The 18341-nt window shown below is 32.6% G+C and overlaps 1 protein-coding gene across 2 annotated transcripts; it reads left to right on the top strand.

Annotated features, from left to right (window-relative positions):
• The first annotated feature begins 2175 nt into the window (after positions 1–2175).
• LOC134252302 (interferon-induced protein 44-like) lies at positions 2176–13807 on the top strand. 2 transcript variants are annotated; one of them, XM_062734743.1, is made up of 7 exons: positions 2176–2251; positions 3869–4401; positions 5339–5400; positions 10818–10997; positions 11290–11436; positions 12160–12331; positions 13434–13807. In XM_062734743.1, the coding sequence occupies exons 2-7, from the start codon at positions 3876–3878 to the stop codon at positions 13730–13732; spliced, it is 1386 nt and encodes a 461-aa protein (XP_062590727.1). In that variant the 5' UTR covers positions 2176–2251; positions 3869–3875; the 3' UTR covers positions 13733–13807. The 2 variants fall into 2 exon arrangements, with proteins under 2 accessions (XP_062590727.1, XP_062590726.1); XM_062734742.1 differs by having other exon boundaries at positions 10800–10997.
• The last annotated feature ends 4534 nt before the right edge of the window (positions 13808–18341 follow it).

Genomic DNA, 18341 nt, shown 5'->3' with positions numbered 1-18341 from the left:
TATTGTAAGTGCTAATGAAGAAAAGACTTAATTTTGTATTTAATTAGAAATTATATTGCTAAAAGATACCGCTATTTTCTGAACAAAAGGCGGGGTTAAATCTGATTTACATAGGACATGTTAAAAATGATCATTTAAACCTGATGTTTTTTGAACAACGTTTTTGATATTTTATACGTACGTTCTAATTTTCCAAGTAAAAAATATGAGAAAAAGTATTTTGATAGTGAATTTAAAAATCATGTACTGTATATAAAATTATTTCATAATTAATGTATGGTAGAAATAGGGTTTCATAGGCTTATTTAACTTTATTTAATTACAAATGCTTTCATATTATTTATTTTTTTAAAAATAAATAATTCCGTGAAAATTTAATGTTAATATTAAAATTTCAATAACAATAACAGGAAACGCAACCCCTGTCGCAGCAGAGGATTAATCATCAAGAGAAACCACTAACCATTGTATAGGATATTGGAATTTTTTTGTTGCTCTGTTGGCGTAGTGGTAAAAATTCTATTCCCTGCGCTTTCGCTAGATTTTATCAAGTACGGTAAGAAAAAAAATAGTCAAACTCACAAAAAAGTGGAGGAGAGAAGAGAATGTCTGCCTTAGCATCGCGAAGTAAGGAGTTTTATTTCAATGCTTTACATGTATGTGTCTTAAAGGCCGAGGTTTTTAACCGTACGGTTTTCCTCAGGTAAGTTTGGTGTGGGGTGGAGCTTAATCGAAGCGGCTGAGAATCCCCGAGGGAACGACGCTGGCTTGTGTACACTACCTATATACACAGGATGTTACATGAGTGTATTACCTGTATTGGTTTTCCCACGACTTTGTAAACGGAGGTCATTTTTTTTTCAAGTTTAGCTCATGAATTGAAATGCGAAATAAAGCATTTTTTTACAGACAGAATCCTTCTTAATTTCTTTCTTTAAAAATAATTGATATTTTAAATAATTCGACATTTTTTATATACTGTGTGTTTCTTAATTAAGTGTTATAACGAAAGTACATTTAGCACCAAAATCTGTCGTTGTAATCTGTCGTCAAAAAAGTAAACGTCTACGCACAAGACGAAAGAAGAAAGTGAATTATAAAACAGTCTCTCGGTAAAAAAAACAATGAAACTTAGAAACGATGTTTTGAGAATAAAATGTTGAAGTAGAAATATTATTGTCTAAATAAATATCTTTTTAAGATAAACCCTACTTGAAAGTTAATTCGATGGTCGGTACGATCTCCAAAACAAGGTACACAAGATATACACAACAGCAGCAAACTAAATGTCAATCAAATCAAAGTATCCAATCCCGGGCTTAATTTCAGATGATTGACAGGGGTTCTAAGACCAGGTAAATTTGAAGGAGGTGCTTATTTCCTCTCCCTTAAATGGATGAGATATCATCATTTTATATAGCCTATTTTGTCAAACGTGAAATCCGACATACAAATAACATGACATACAAATGTAATCAATAAAGTTTTTTTTTAATTAAAGTCAAAAGTCATGGTCAAGATGCAAAGGAATTATAGCATGTGCCGAACCATCTTGTCACAGGCATTGCGCATGTCAAATATGAGTCCTAACTCTTCTCTATCAAAAGATATAAGGATAAAACAGACTATGGACAAAAGTATGGCCCCAACGATTTCCGACGTCGTTTTATGTTTGGAAAATACTCACACTTGATTCTATTCTTAAAATAGCATACCGGGGGGTATTACATAAAACTAACACCTCTCGCTCATTTTAACATGATGCAGGATCAATCTTGACTCATTAAATTCATCATAACAAAATAAGGTAGCAATCTTTGAATACAATACAGAAGAAATATTATCGAATAGAAATTTTTAAAAAAAATCCAATACAAACAAAATATTTGCTATTACACAAATAGGAAATTGTAGAACAGAAATGGAAAAATACAAGTAGTGAAAGCAAGTGGGAAAATTACACAATTCAAGTGTTTTTTTACAGTACAGATGGAAAATATGTAATACAAATAAAGCGATGAAAATGATAATTACATCAATATAAGTGAAAAATGTTATACAATGCAAATGAAAAATGATAGCTATAGTACTAATAGAAATTATACAATGCAATTAGAAAAGACCGAATGCTGCAACGTTTGACATGCTATATTTTTCTCGGTCAACTTTATAGTTTAAAGATGGATTTTGGTCGCCATACTTTGATCTGATATTTACAATCTAAATCGAAAGTTGTTTTTAGGCATCGTAGGTAAGAAAATCAGTTGTGTTGTCAAATTATTCTCATTTTATGACTATTCATAACTTTATTGTAGAATCCATTTATTCCTATTTATAATTCCATTTTATACATTAAGTGGCATCGTTCTTCATTTGCAAAATCCTTATATATAATCAGTTGATATTTTGTAGAATGGCAGAAATGATAAATATTATCGTTTGAGAAAGGAAATAATTTTTAACTGAAATATGGACTAAGTATGACTTCCCTGATATAAACATGCACTTTTCGGAGACTAAACATTCAATACATAGGTTAATAAATTTATTAATTCCTACGCTAGCAAGATTTTAAGTAACTGTGGGAAGTATCCTTTTATCCGATCGATAAATTAATTTAAAAATAATTCAAGTCTGGTTTTTCTTATTTATAAATTTTCCTTTGTTAAATAACAGCATCGTTAAAGCTACTCAGGTGAGCGATGGGCTGAAGGGCCTCTTGTTTAATTTGTGATATATAACAATTAAGCTTAACAATTATTTTAACGATAATAGTGGACCATTTCAAGTACTTATAACTTTGAATAGGAAGTTAATGGCAACCACCCTATCCACATTCCCTACAGACCAAATCGGGTTTATTTTCCTTCCGGAATGTTTTTCTTCCTTTTTAGCTCACCTGAGCCGAAGGCTCAAGTGATCTTTTCTGATCAAAATTTGTCCGTTGTCTGTCGTCGTTGTAGTCGTTGTTGTCGTGGTCGTCGGCGTAAATTTTTCACATTTTCATCTTCTCCTCAAGAACCACTGGGCTAATTTCAACCAAACTTGCCACAAAGTATCCTCAGATAAAGGGGATTCAAGTTTGTTCAAATGAAGGGCCACGCCCTCTTCCAAGGGGAGATAATTATGAATTAGTGAAAAATTAATGGCATTTTTAAAAAATCTTCTTCTCAAGAACCACTGGACCAGGAATGATGAAACTCATGTGGAATCATACTCAGGTAGTGTACATTCAAGTTTGTTCAAATCATGACCCCTGGGGGTAGGGTGGGGCCACAATAGCTGATCCAAGTTTTACAAAGGAATATATACTATAGGAAAAATCTTTAAAAATCTTCTTCTCAAGAACCACTGGGCCAAGAAAGATGAAACTCATGTGGAATCATCCTCAGGTAGTGTAGATTTATGTTTGTTCAAATCATGACCCTGGGGGTAGGGTGAGGCCACAATAGTTGATCCAAGTTTCACATAGGAATATATAGGGAAAATCTTTTAAAACCTTCTTCTCAAGAACCACTGGGTCAGGAAAGATGAAACTCATGTTGAATCATTCTCAGGTAGTGTTGATTCAATTTTGTTAAAATCATTTCCCCCAGGGATAGGATGGGGCCACAATGGCTGATCCAAGTTTTACATAGGAATATATATAGGAAAAATCTTTAAAAATCTTCTTCTAAAGAACCAGTGGGCCAGGAAAGATGAAATTCATGTTGAATCATCCTCGGGTAGTGTCAATTTCAGTTTGTTCATATCATGACCTCCAGGGGTAGGGTGGGGCTAAAATGGCTGATCGAAGTTTTACATATAGGACTATATTAGGAAATCTTAGGTCCTTAATGTTATATTTTGTTTGTTCTTTTCTATAAAGCATAAAGATGAACGGTTTACTGAAGCACAAAGACAAAAATCAGTTATCAGAATGGATTGGAAGAAAATGCCAGTTTGAGCTTTTGTATAAAATCAGCAGAGATGGAGGAACACCACAGAAATTTCACGAACTGTGTGACAACAAGGGACCTACAGTAACAATGTTTTATAATGTAGATAAATACGTTTATGGAGGTTATCTTTCCGAGATGTGGGAGAGTGTTGGTAACTGGGCTATAGATCAAAATGCATTCCTCTTTAAATTATACTCTGCAGGAAAGTGGAATGCTAAGAAATTTCCATACTTATCAGGAAGTGGGGACAACTATTTTAGGCATAGTACATATGGACCACTATTTGGTAGTCTATGGTCTATTGAAAAATCTGAGCTTTTGAGGAATTCATCAGGATATTTCCCCTTGTCCACTACCAATTTATTTTCCGGCAAAGGCTTTAATCTAGCTGGTGATACAGCCAAGTCTGTATCAAATGGACATAATAACGTCACTGACTTGGAGGTCTACCTACTTAGAGGTAGGTTACAATCCGTGAAAATGTAGGTGTTTTTCAACTTTATTCCAAATAATTTGTGTATTTTAATTTTGGATCTTCAGTAACAGAATTATAAAATGCAATATTATATTAGAAAATTCTTTACATTATAATCTGCTTCAAGGGGTATTTTGTCTTGTCTTTTTTATTTAGAGTATAACTTTTTGATCTGATAAATGAATTATCAAACACAATATTCAATTTAAATCACGATATGTAACCAAATTGATTTAGCAAGCTGAATTCATTAAAACTTTATTTGTTTTCATTCCCACTACTGAGTAAACAACGGTATTTTATGTTCAGTTTTACTTTGATTTGTTGGGCAATTTGTCTTAGGGGAAAATGTCTCGTGCCCTTTTTTTAAAAAAAACAATTGCTTTAACTAGTTAGCAAATATTTATAGCTTTATAAATGTTATTTTTCTCAATGGCAAAATATATCTTATATAAATATTGAGCCTGGATGTTAATTTGGTAAAATAAATACATTTTAATAGAATTAGTTTTCATCTTTCTATCGTTCATAATTCTATGTAATTCTATACCTATATAATATAATTCTACCTCTTACTAATTTTACTAGAAGTATTCTTCGTCAATAAAGATGCAAGAATTGTGATTAAAACACATAGTAGGCTTTTTAGCAGCAGTTATAACACTCTGCTATTTTGAGATGGGGGATTGTTAGCACTTTTTAGCCTGTCCAAAATGATTTAAGTGCAGGATTGATTCACTCCACAAAGATTGAGTTTCAAATTATCAGTAATTAGTAGCATGTATATATTTTAAGACAAAAATGATTAGAAATTATTTTGGAAAAACATAATTTTAAGTCCCAAAATTGATAACTTCATGAAAGCATCTTAGCAGCAATTCAAGTACTTTTTTGAAGCATAATATTGTAACGTATATTTTAGATGGCCCAATAGAGGAAGAGGCTGACACCCCATGGAGAGACGCGCCAGAGTGGGATTTACAGGTACACGTATATAATGCATTTAAACACAATCATATTTTGATATTCTAATATGGAAATATGGTTTCAGATTAATGAATTATTTCTAATTCGAAATGTAAATGCAAAATGTCAGCCAAATTATCATATACAGCTCAACGCACTTTTTAATAACACATTGGTTTTCGCTTAATTAAGGAAACATTTTTCTTGCAACAAATCGTAAAGTTAGCGAGCTTCAGTACGAGAAATGACCCTTATATCATTTAATATTTACTGATAAAGGTGCGTATAATCTAAAAATCATTATCTTAAGCTTTAAAACCCGATGCTTTTGAAGGGAATTTGTTTGTACACATGAATAGTTTTAAATGTGCATGATTCTACCATAGATTAATCGAAGTTTCCTCAATACTATGATCCTATGAAGTGCACTGCTTCTGTATCTAGACAAAAAAAGGTATGTTTTAAATTAAACGGATACAAAGGCGGCTGTATTTGACCCGAAACCCCCAAAAAATCATTTGGGAACTGTCATAAGCATATTAAAATACTACCAATTATTATGTGCAAATTATGCTTAAGGTAATGGAATAGGATAAAAATGATAAAAATATATATATATATATATATATATATATATATATAATAATATATATATATATATATATATATATATATATATATATATATATATATATATATATATATATATATATATATATATATATAGGTAAAATTAAAATAAAAAAGGCAACACAGATTAAAACGTTAGCGCTTTCATTACATCTTCAGACGTTTTACAAATGCATACTTTATCTTGACTGCAATGTCTTACAAAACTATTAATACTTTAAAAATCATTATCTATAATTGAATCTGACAACAAACAATTAAATGCTTGCAGTTTGCTCACACCTTTGAAACCAAATCCGACATGTGTTTATACTCTTAGCCGGAGAACATTGAAAGGTTACACTTTGTGTGAAAGTTTTGTCAGAAATCAAATTAAATCAAACTGTTAAGTTTTTGAATGAAATATTTCTCTTTTTCTCTTCTTTCTGTTATATTGTCTTGAAAAAGTTTATAAAAAGGGAACACTTTAAATTGTCCTTGTCCGCATCTATCAATGTGTTCGCTGAGTTTGATCTTACGGTACTCAGGAACTTGAATATGCTGTTTATGCACGCGAATTCTGGCTCTCAATGTGGTCCCCGTTTCACCGATGTAGAATTGGTTGCATCCTCCGCAAGTAATAACATATATTAAATTTTTGGACTCACATGTCATGTCTGAATTAATAAAGAAATCTTTTCCTTTGAAATTAAATGACGTTCCTTCTCTTAAAACAGAACATGTGCCACATCGCGGATCTTTACACTTTGTCACGGATTTTGTAGATTTCGTTATTTTGGAAGGACAGAGTATTCTTCTGAGGTTTTTGGGCTGCCTTTTGCTGTTTATAAACTTGAATTTTGAAAGAACATTAGACATTTCTTCATCCGTTTTAATACAGAAGGTATTCTTTTCAACATCCTTGAAACGATGAGTAACATAGGAGAGAAAATGGATACAACCAATGATCTACTGAGAGATCTGATCAAGGTATGTGAAAATCGTACGGAGAACAGTGACAACACTGAAACATTTGTAAAATCTGTAAATGTAGGAGAAAATTGGATGAATTATCATTCACCAAGTGAAATAATCCAACAAGAAATTAATGAGCTTGCACTGCAAAAAGAGGCAGACAAAATTAAGCAAAAAATGAAAGTTGAATGGAATAGGGAACTCAACTCAAGATCACAAGTCTTTTGGAAAACAATTAACAATGCCAATGATGCAATCCAATATGAAAAATGGCTCGGAGAAGAAAACCCAATCCTACCTAGAAAATTTAGAATAGCGGAAATATACGGAGAACCAGAGGATCAGAAAAATATCCGAGCTAATATGGCTATGGATAGAGTTAAAGGAGAGATACAACTGCTCCGCATGAGGTCTACAAATTCACAGGAGAAAGTTCTTCAAATTGACGAACAAATGAAAAATGAACTAAAGAAGAAAGCAAGCGGAAGAATATTAGAAATCCTGGAAGATATGTGGAAATCCGATTGCGAGAAAAGGGAAAAACGAGCACATGATAGGTGGAGGATGAAGGAAATATGGCAATTAGATTACGTAAGAAAATTTGGTAACAACATAGTCAAAGAAAGGAGTCAAAAGAAACCTAAACCAAACGGAAAATTGTCAAACAAATCGACAAAAAGCGAAGCCAGTTTTGCTGACGTTGTCCGTCAAAATTTTCACCAAAAAAACAATAACAGGCCAACAAAACCTAGACGACAGAAGCATATAGTACAATATCAAGAACAAAAAAGGTATGTAGGAAAACAAAACAGCAAACCACATTACCATAATTTTGATAAGAGAAAAAGCAACAACACACAATCATGGAGAAAGGGTGAACTTAATCATTTCAATAACAAATACGGAAACGGTTATGGAATGCAAAATAACTTCCAAGAAAATACCTACAAGAAAAATGGGATCACCTACATTGGAAAAAGAGTTAACAAGTATTTTTTAGGCGGCGGCAAACCGAACAGCGGACAGAGATTCCAGTATCATCAACAAATGAAAAACGCGTGGAACCAAAAGTGATCAATTTGTCTAGTAAACAACTAAATGAATGGGAAATAAAACTTTTGTCAAAGGGATTGAAATATACACCGACTCCTAATAGTAATAAGCAAGAGTTAAAAAAAGATATTAAAGAATACACACGTAGATTACGACTAGCAGAATACTTTAACACCACAGAGAGTGATGAATCGGATTCAAATGAACCGGAGGATTTAGTTAGAAATAAATCTAATTTCAATCCCAAAAAAGGACGAAATGGTATGTTAGATACTGTGTGTGAAACTCTTCAAAGTTTAACACTTGATACCACACATAATAAATCAGTAAGAAATAACTTGTCCAAAAACGAGGAGAAAGCTTTACGATCCTTAGCAAGCGATAAAACCATCATCATTAAAGAAGCTGATAAAGGAGGAGCCGTGGTTATTATGAACGCAGCTTACTATGAAAGAAAGATAACACATATGCTTTCCAATACAGAATTCTACACAGAAGTTGCTGAAAACCAGGACAAAAAAGCTATGCAAAAAATTAAGAAATTGTTACATAAACACTCCTCAGTATTAACAGAAAAGGAGGAAGATTTTGTAACTAATTTTGACTATAAGGAAAGTTGTTTCTATGGGCTACCTAAAATACACAAATCAAAATTAATCAAAGAAGCTATAAAAAAACAAAACGCCGAATATATTGTTTGTGAAAATCCACAAGATCTAACATTCCGACCGATTGTTGGAGGACCCGAAGCACCTACCCAACGTCTCAGCAATCTACTAGATATAGTGTTGAAACCTCTCTGTCAACACGTTAAAAGTTTTGTCCGGGACGATTTAGATTTTTTACGACATCTACCTAAACAGGTCGATTTTAATACACAGCTTGTAACTTTAGATGTGGTAAATCTGTACACCAATATAACCAGTACCTTAGGAATCAAGGCTTTAAATTTTTGGATTGAAAATTACAGAAATGAAATTGACAACCGGTTTACAAAAGAATTTTTATTGGAAGCCACTGAATTAGTTTTAAAGAACAATGTGTTTACTTTCAATGAAAAATATTTTCATCAAGTGAAAGGTACAGCCATGGGTACCAAAATGGCCCCTACATATGCAACTCTTACCCTTGGATACCTAGAAGAAGCACTATATGAAAAAACTAATGAACAGTTTGATGCAGATTTTTGTGAATATCTTAAGAGAAACTGGAAAAGATATCTGGATGATTGTTTTATTATATGGAAAAAAGATGATTCAGATTTGAACATTTTAAATGATATTTTAAATGAATTAGACCCAGATATTAAATTTACAATGGAAAAAAGTTCTACTCAATTACCATTTTTAGATGTATTAATCTGTAAGGAAAACAACAAAATTGCAACAGATATATTTTATAAGAGTACTGACACTCATCAATATTTGCATTTTGGATCTTCCCACCCACGACACATTAAAAGAGCAATACCTTACAACCTAGCCCGACGAATATGCACAATAGTAAGTGAGGAGGAAACCAAAAATCAACGTCTGGATGAATTGAAAATATATCTCACAGACCAACATTATCCTTTAAGCTTAATCAACGACGGCATCAGAAAAGCAAAGGAATTAGACAGAGAAGAATTAATTAATCCAACTCCTAATGATGAGGAAAATATTAAAATATTACCACTAGTCACAACTTACAATCCTAACAACCAAAATGTTACACCTATCGTTCAAAATCTGAACGAAATTCTCAAAACGGATGAAGAAATGTCTAATGTTCTTTCAAAATTCAAGTTTATAAACAGCAAAAGGCAGCCCAAAAACCTCAGAAGAATACTCTGTCCTTCCAAAATAACGAAATCTACAAAATCCGTGACAAAGTGTAAAGATCCGCGATGTGGCACATGTTCTGTTTTAAGAGAAGGAACGTCATTTAATTTCAAAGGAAAAGATTTCTTTATTAATTCAGACATGACATGTGAGTCCAAAAATTTAATATATGTTATTACTTGCGGAGGATGCAACCAATTCTACATCGGTGAAACGGGGACCACATTGAGAGCCAGAATTCGCGTGCATAAACAGCATATTCAAGTTCCTGAGTACCGTAAGATCAAACTCAGCGAACACATTGATAGATGCGGACAAGGACAATTTAAAGTTTTCCCTTTTTATAAACTTTTTCAAGACAATATAACAGAAAGAAGAGAAAAAGAGAAATATTTCATTCAAAAATTTAATCCGAGTCTTAACAGTTTGATTTAATTTGATTTCTGACAAAACTTTCACACAAAGTGTAACCTTTCAATGTTCTCCGGCTAAGAGTATAAACACATGTCGGATTTGGTTTCAAAGGTGTGAGCAAACTGCAAGCATTTAATTGTTTGTTGTCAGATTCAATTATAGATAATGATTTTTAAAGTATTAATAGTTTTGTAAGACATTGCAGTCAAGATAAAGTATGCATTTGTAAAACGTCTGAAGATGTAATGAAAGCGCTAACGTTTTAATCTGTGTTGCCTTTTTTATTTTAATTTTACCTATATAAAAACCGGACACTGTGAAATTTTCAAATTTGGATATATATATATATATATATATATATATATATATATATATATATATATATATATATATATATATATATATATATATATATATATATATATATATATATACCTTTTTTGCGAAAAACCACGTGACTTAAAAAAGTCATTATATAGCTTTTATAAACGTATTCTATATTATTCATATCAATTTATCAAAAATGGAATTCCATTTGTACAGACTTTTAATGAATTGAAGGAGAAAATAACAACATATGAACCGTTTGAGGAGTCGGATGTTCCAGAGGCCAACGTCTTACTGATAGGTCAGGTTGGGTCTGGGAAATCCAGCATTCTGAACACCATCAATTCAATCTTCAAAGGAACCATATCATCCCGGGCTTGTACTGGAAGCGCTGAAACCAGCTTAACTAAGAGTGTAAGAAGTTTAACCGTATAAGTGGAAATTTTTCCCCTTAAAAATGGCATTTTCTTTCAAGTGAGATGTTATTTTAGCAATTTTAAAACAGCTATTCAAATTAAACGCAATTGATTAAGAGAAGCGATCTGACACTCTCGCTTATATAATGCCAAAATTATATCCTCGCTAAAATTCTGCTTTTATGCTAAGTTTGGCTGTAAATTTAATATCGATGTACAAAAGTGACATTTTATGGTTTCAAGCTGTACATGTAACACAGTTTGAAAAATCTTTCAATTGCTTTAAACAGTTTGAAAAGTTTCAAATTCGAGATCCAGCAACTAAGAGATTTTTGAAACTGAGGATTTGTGACACTAGGGGAGTGGAGGAGGGGCTGTCTATAAAGAATGAAGATCTAGCATTCATTCTGGATGGGAATCTGCCTAACCACTATACTGTATGAGATTTTGTTTTGATATTAACATTTAAATATGCTTTTAATTACATATGGTATTGGTTAGAATTTGAAGCCCCTCGTACATGGTGACGTCTCTATATGAGTGAAACACACATATTTTTGAATGGGAGATAAAACAATATACAGTCAATCATTAAGAGATTAATGAAAGTTAGAATATTATTCTGTATTGACACTGATGAAATTCTCACACTCCGTGGGAGTGGTTATACTCAAGGTTTCTATCAGGCATATTTTAAACTATGAAACTGCATTTTTGATGATTTAATAAATAAATTATTGTACTCAAATTTTCTCAGCTAGCAGGCAGATAATCCGATGGGTGTTTTAAGTTCGTTCCACATTTTCCTTTAATTTTCGACACAACATTTAATGTAGGATATTACATTTCTGATACCCGGTATTCGATATTCAGACTCTTAAAACATATGAAGTTTTGCTTATGTTTTGGTATGAAATAAAAGGAGAAGGCAAATAAATGACGTACATTATGTTCGAAAAAACGTATAAAAAACACATGTATGAAATGTTTTAAGCCAGTTCACAGATTGTATAGTCTTTTAAATATCTATTATCTTCATATTGAAAATTTCCCAAACTAATAAAAAATTTTCATGCTACTTCTATGATATAAATGAAATAGCAAATTTTAATCTGTACATACACTGCATTTCATTAACAGCTGAACATTTTGTTTTTCAGTTTAATCCTGCTGAGAAAGCATCCTCAAAAGTTCACGGTTTCATCAAATATCCGACTTTAAAAGAGAGAATGCACGTTGTTGTGTTTGTTATTGACGGAAGTACACTTGATGTTCTATCGGAAGGCATCACTAAAAAACTAAAAGACATCAAGGCTAACGTAGTGGAAAGGGGTACGTTTTAAATATGTTCTATATATTCTACAAAATGAATAAAATTAAACAAATTTTGCAAAACTTATTTATCAATTTTTCAATTCCGAACTACGAGTATTTCTGGATATTTGTACCTTCTAAATTAATGTTCTGATATGTATGTGTTATCTTATTATATTATATAACTTTGTGAAATCCGGTAATCTGATTGGTCAATACGAAGTACTTATTTTTTAATAACGACCGCTGAACGCGAATAATGACTCGCACGAGCTGCCTCGTTTTCACTTTCGCTTTAGACAAACATGGAAGTTCGCAAGTTGTAGGTGAGGAAAATTTAAAAGATATAGTGAAGAACTCTGAGGCTGATAATACAAAACAATTACAAGGATATCTGTGAATATTTTTCGGGAATACTTAGCACATACCATTTCATGGTTGAGTTCGACTTTTCCACTCGTCGAGCAGAATTTTGACGCTGTTTACGCGATTTAATACGGCGACTAAAGAAAATAAAGACAAGCATGCCATGTAAGACTGTATCTTATGTTAGAAGACATAGGTATTTATATTTTGTCAGTGCATTTCTCTACAAGTGTAAACGAGTGCGATTCTCAATCTGGGGGAGGGGGTACTCTGTGTTATTCGGAGATAGATATCTTGCATTATTATTATGATATGGGTTAAAATTTATTACCGAAACAATTTCCTCTGAGTAATATTCAATGAATTCTGAAAAATTTACATTCAACTTATTTATGGTTAATACTATCTCTGTAAGTTTAGGAAGATATACATTGTACTAATAAATTTTAGAAATTATTATTTATATAATATAATAAATATGGACTCAATGCATGGTCAATATGCATTTATAATGACCCAGGATGACAGATATTGACCGAAGATACACGAAGTATATCGACCTCGGGCTAGCGCCCTCGGTCGATATACTTCATGTATCTTCGGTCAATATCTGTCATCCTGGGTCATTATAAATGCATATTGACCTACATTGAGTCCATATTTGTATAATACGAGAACTTGCTATCAGATAGAATATACCAAATTCCGACTATTTCATTGTACTCTATTAATTTTGTTATATTTATTAAATCAGACATACCTCAGTTAGTGTTTCTGACGAAGATGGACAAGATCTGTCCTCTGGTGGAGAATGACGTCAGCAATATGTTCCTGAGTGAAGTTGTAGAGGACGCTGTCAACAAAGCTGCTGACGTCATTGCAATTCCGAGATCTCATGTTCTTCCGGTTAAAAATTATGAAAAGGAAACAAAACTTCAAACTAACATAAACATTCTGGCTTTAGGTGCATTACACCAAGCACTTATGTTTGCTGATGACTTTTTAGAAAACCAGTTCTATCTAGAAGGAGAGAATGCAACTGCAAAGGATTAACACTTGCTCCTTGCCTCTGTACATGCATATTCTGACTGAAAATAAATTTGTAAAGTATCCTGTAATATCTTGCATATTCCATTTACATGTTTTAACATTAAACATTAAAATGCTACATGTAATTAAAGGTTTACACAGTTCTTAAATAAATACATTGATGACTGGTATTATTGATATCTTCCTAAAGGCGAAACATTAAATTTTTTGTTAGAATTTTTATAGAAAATTTAAGTATGATTAACTGTACATAAGATAACGCAACTTAGAATACAGAAAGAAAGAGAGAGAAAGAGAGAGAGAGAGAGAGAGAGAGAGAGAGAGAGAATCTTAAAAATGTTAATAATTCTAGATCTATTGATATGATCCTGATTTTCCTCGTAAAATTGATTTTATGAGAAGGATGTGGAGATAATGAACAAAATTCAATATCACAGTCCACAAAACAATACAAAATAGGAGCAGAGCAAACACGGACCTCTGAAACATCAGAGGTGGGATCAGGTGCCATGGAGGAATGAGTATCCCTATATGAGAAAGTGAAAAATTGTTGTTCATGCTTGACCAAGAATTAGTTTCCCTAGATTGATTGATTGTATATTTTTTAACTACCTCTCGAGAATTTTTCACTCATATGGAGACGTCACCGTATGCCTGTGAAGGGTTACAAATTTTTACCTTTACTCGGCTCTCAGTTCCATTGAGCAGTGAGGGACCTTTAATGTGCCAACGCCCGCCGCTGACACTGGGCCTCGGTTTTTAAGGTCTCATCCGAAGGACCCGCGACTTTCACTTCGAAGTGCCTAGCGCATTGCGAAGGAACAGTTGCTACCAATTTTATCGACAAGATCAGTCGCGGCCGAGATACGAACTCACGACCTCTCGATCACGGAGCGAGCGCTCTACCGACTGAGCTGCCGTGAACGGTCCCTAGAAAAGAAATCCATAATTAAATGCAAATGCACGATACTTGACTGGGTCAACAAGATTTGATGTGATAGAAGGCAGTTTTTAATCATATAGAACCCTAAGCATATATATTAGTATAATCAATGTGACCGGTGCAATTAAATAATTAATGTACGTGAAAAACATACAGAAAAAACAATATTTAAGCGTTAACTCATTTTAAATATGCTTTATATGGATTATTTTAACACAAACATGTATTCCAAATAAAGGTGTTTAATAATAGAAAAAAAAACTTAATTCTATTATAAGCCGTGTAATTAGGGTAGATAAACAATATATAAGATCAAGATCGATATAACAACCATGGAATTAACAAAATGACGAATTTAAACGAGGAAGTTGAAATCCCGGTAACATCAAGCTATATGTCAGCAGCCTCCCACGGTTCATAAACTGATCGTACTCGACGGAATATGCTTTTGTTTGTCCAATAAGATGGGGAGGTAGACGACATGATATTTGGATCGGTCGTAGTGGTTAAGGGCGTGGATTAATTCTCATTCACCCTAATTCAAACCAACATCTGCGCTAACTGATCTTTCGCCAGGTGTCCAATATTAGAAGTGGGATTTCAAGTAAAAAAAACATGATTTATTTAAAAGTGTAATGTGGACTGACGTTTCTCATAACAATTGTTAGGCTATTTTTCTTTTCACAGAACTGTTTACGAATTTTTGTGATGGCCAATCAAATTTAATTATTCCATACAAATTTAACTGTTGACAAACACATCGGAATACATGTATTTTTTTTTATTTATATACTGAGAGTTTCATGTAAATCTTTCATAATGCAAGTACATACGGGCATTTTTCTGATACAATTACCTAAAGATGCATGACTAAAAATCTGTTTTTTCTTTATAAATGATATGCTTAAATTCCAACAATCTATAATTAGCATACGTGTGGGTCACATTCTCTTTCTTCGATTTGAATTTAATATGTTTGCTCTCCGATGTACGAATGAAGGCATTAACTTCGTCCTTTCAGGAAGTGAACTTAAAAAAATGTTATTCAGAAGTTCACTTCCCTAATTGAAGAAATGAATTACTTCATTGGTGTTTCTGAGAACAACAATTATCTTGAAGTCGAATTAAAAGAGGAAAATGAGACGCACATATTCTTATTATAGAATTTTTTACCATAAGCTTAATATCATTAATAAATGATTGTTGATGATTGATAGTTTAGCTTGAAAATTAAACTGAAACAGAGAGTATATTAATTTTGCTTTATGGGGATAATCGGGACATAACAATTTGTGCGCATACACTGCTGAATGCTTAATTTGATGCGAAATATTTTCAATAGCGCGGGCTTTTCGAAATTTTGAAATCGTTGAAGAGTTTCAGATAGAATTCCTGGTCACAAAATAAAAATTAATAGCCAAGAAAAAAGTCATGGATACAACCTATAAATCATGATCACTAAAACATTGGCGTCAATGTGGAAAAAATACAGATAAAAGTATATCTGGCCCACACGGATTAAAATCATTATAAAAAAAATCAAATCAAAGATACGTAGTAACCGACAGTATTCAATCTCAAAGTCCATTAAACTTTAAAAAAATGGAGCTAAGCAAACATGGACCTCTTAAACATCAGAGGTCTGATCAGGTGCCATGGAAGATTGAACACACCTTGCTGACTAGTCACATCTGCTGTGTGCTCTTGGTCGTGGTCGAGAAATAACAGATCAAAGTACTGAACGCACTCATGGGAGTTGAACATGGTGTATAACAAAATCTTTGATCGGGAGGTTAAGTGAGTAAGACAACTGTTTCAAATTTTTTGTGTTGCAACAATCTTGAGAAAGACATTCAGAGACATTGAATGAATGGGCCATAATGCTTGCCTGCCTACATTAATCCTTTTTCATACCCCCTGCTTGAAAAGCGGGAGGGTATTTATTGATCGGGAATTCCGTCCATCTGTTTGTTACGCTTTAGGTATACCCATCTCTTATCCGCAACTCCTCTTACACCACTGAACGAAATTTTCATAGAATCTTTATTATAATTGCTGTTGTGCACCTTCTATTACTTTTTCATCCTACACATAATTTCGGTTTCCCATTGCAAAACATATTCATATTAGAGGCGGTTGATCATTTATAGAATTCATTGCTCACATGCAGTCTTCAAAGAGGAAGTTATAGTTTTAGCTTTATTGTGCCCTTAAAATGTGATGACATAAAAAAGTTTTGAAACTGGCTTAAATATTAGTTTAAAAAAATCACTTTCATAAATCAGGAAAGAATATGGCATGAAGGTTTACCATTCTGCTAATATGACGTCATCAATGTGAAGCATTTCTCAATTTTCAACAGAAAAAGCCTCAAAATGGCACATTTCAAGGGTGATTTTCCTTTAGAAAACAGTGTCCACAGCCGTCGCCCACGTTAATTTTTTGATATTTTGTGCAAAATTCAATAACAAATCACATATCTCAAGATCTTTGTGGGCGATGCCTGTGGACAATGTTATCTGAAAGAAAATTCCATTAAAAAATTGGTGTTTTCTGCAACTTTTTAAGAAAATTCGGGAAAATGCACATGTTTATGAAGTCATAATTAGCATTTAAAAGCACATGTGAGAAAAATAATTTGTATGATTTTTCTGCACTGAATTTCAATTATTTAAAAAGCATGTGTTTTCAACTTTTACACCAGATTCATTTTTTAGAAAATCACAGGGCAAAATCTGTATGGAAACCATACCTTCTTCTTTGTTATATATTTTTCCTTGGCACCTTTACCCGTATGTTACGAAAATTTCAGTTTCGCAGAAATAATATCAATATTGATATAATGTGGATTTTAACACAGCATCCTTTTAAGAGCTAACAGGTTTGTTATATAAAACTTCTCTGTGAATATAAATGTATTTCAGTTACACGAACATTATACATGGAGTACGTCAGAACTTAATCTTTTTTAATATTGTGAAGAAAAACGCAATACCAAGTTAAAAACAAATATTTAATGACCAAACATAAAAACAGTGGTATATGTGAGAGTTTGTGTGCGTACAAATTATCTGGTATGTAAATGAGGTTTTCCTTTTATTAAAAAAATATACTTCATGTTGTTGCTTTTAATTGCAATTTTACGAAAACATGGGTGTCCGTTTTTCGTTTTACTAGTAACATTTATAACAGAGTACTAGATGTAACGCTTTTGGAAGGTGATACTCCTGATTTACTAATAAATACGCATATTTCCAAAAGTTTTAATGCATTAATGAATTAATTTAAACCAAGGAAATGTTCATGAAAAGTTTGAATAAATTATCTGCACCAGTAAAAAAGATATTGCTAAAAATCCGGGAACGCCGGGCGTTGAGAAGACTAGATTCACCGCTTGCCGTCAGTATGTAGAGTTGTCGTTCGTATCTCTTTCAGTGTATGACGCTAGACTGAAAATGAGTTCCATTACGAAAAACTTTTGAGGTTCTTTATAATTTAGTTTTATTTTTAAGGAAATCTTATATTCAAAATAAGATTACTTTATCGTTACATTTTCTTACATTTCAAATTATGAAAATTAGATCAATTCAGGAGAAAATGACATGAACTATTTGTGGCGGATGTTTATGTATGTTTTCTGTTGAATATCATAAATCGGGCGAAACAGTA

This window comes from Saccostrea cucullata, unplaced genomic scaffold (assembly GCF_032062105.1).
Source record: "Saccostrea cucullata isolate Sc308-1 unplaced genomic scaffold, CSIRO_AGI_Scuc_v1 ctg5867, whole genome shotgun sequence".
Lineage (NCBI taxonomy): Eukaryota > Metazoa > Mollusca > Bivalvia > Ostreida > Ostreidae > Saccostrea > Saccostrea cuccullata.
This window is presented reverse-complemented; position numbering and strand designations above follow the sequence as displayed.

What these genes read in the sequence shown, in the direction of transcription:
- LOC134252302 (XM_062734742.1), top strand. Translation starts at nt 3,876, where the DNA reads ATGAACGGTTTACTGAAGCACAAAGACAAAAATCAGTTATCAGAATGG. An exon ending in AAACCAGCTTAACTAAGAGT is followed by an intron (nt 10,998 to 11,289) that starts GTAAGAAGTTTA and finishes TGCTTTAAACAG; the next exon opens with TTTGAAAAGTTTCAAATTCG. An exon ending in GGCTAACGTAGTGGAAAGGG is followed by an intron (nt 12,332 to 13,433) that starts GTACGTTTTAAA and finishes TTATTAAATCAG; the next exon opens with ACATACCTCAGTTAGTGTTT.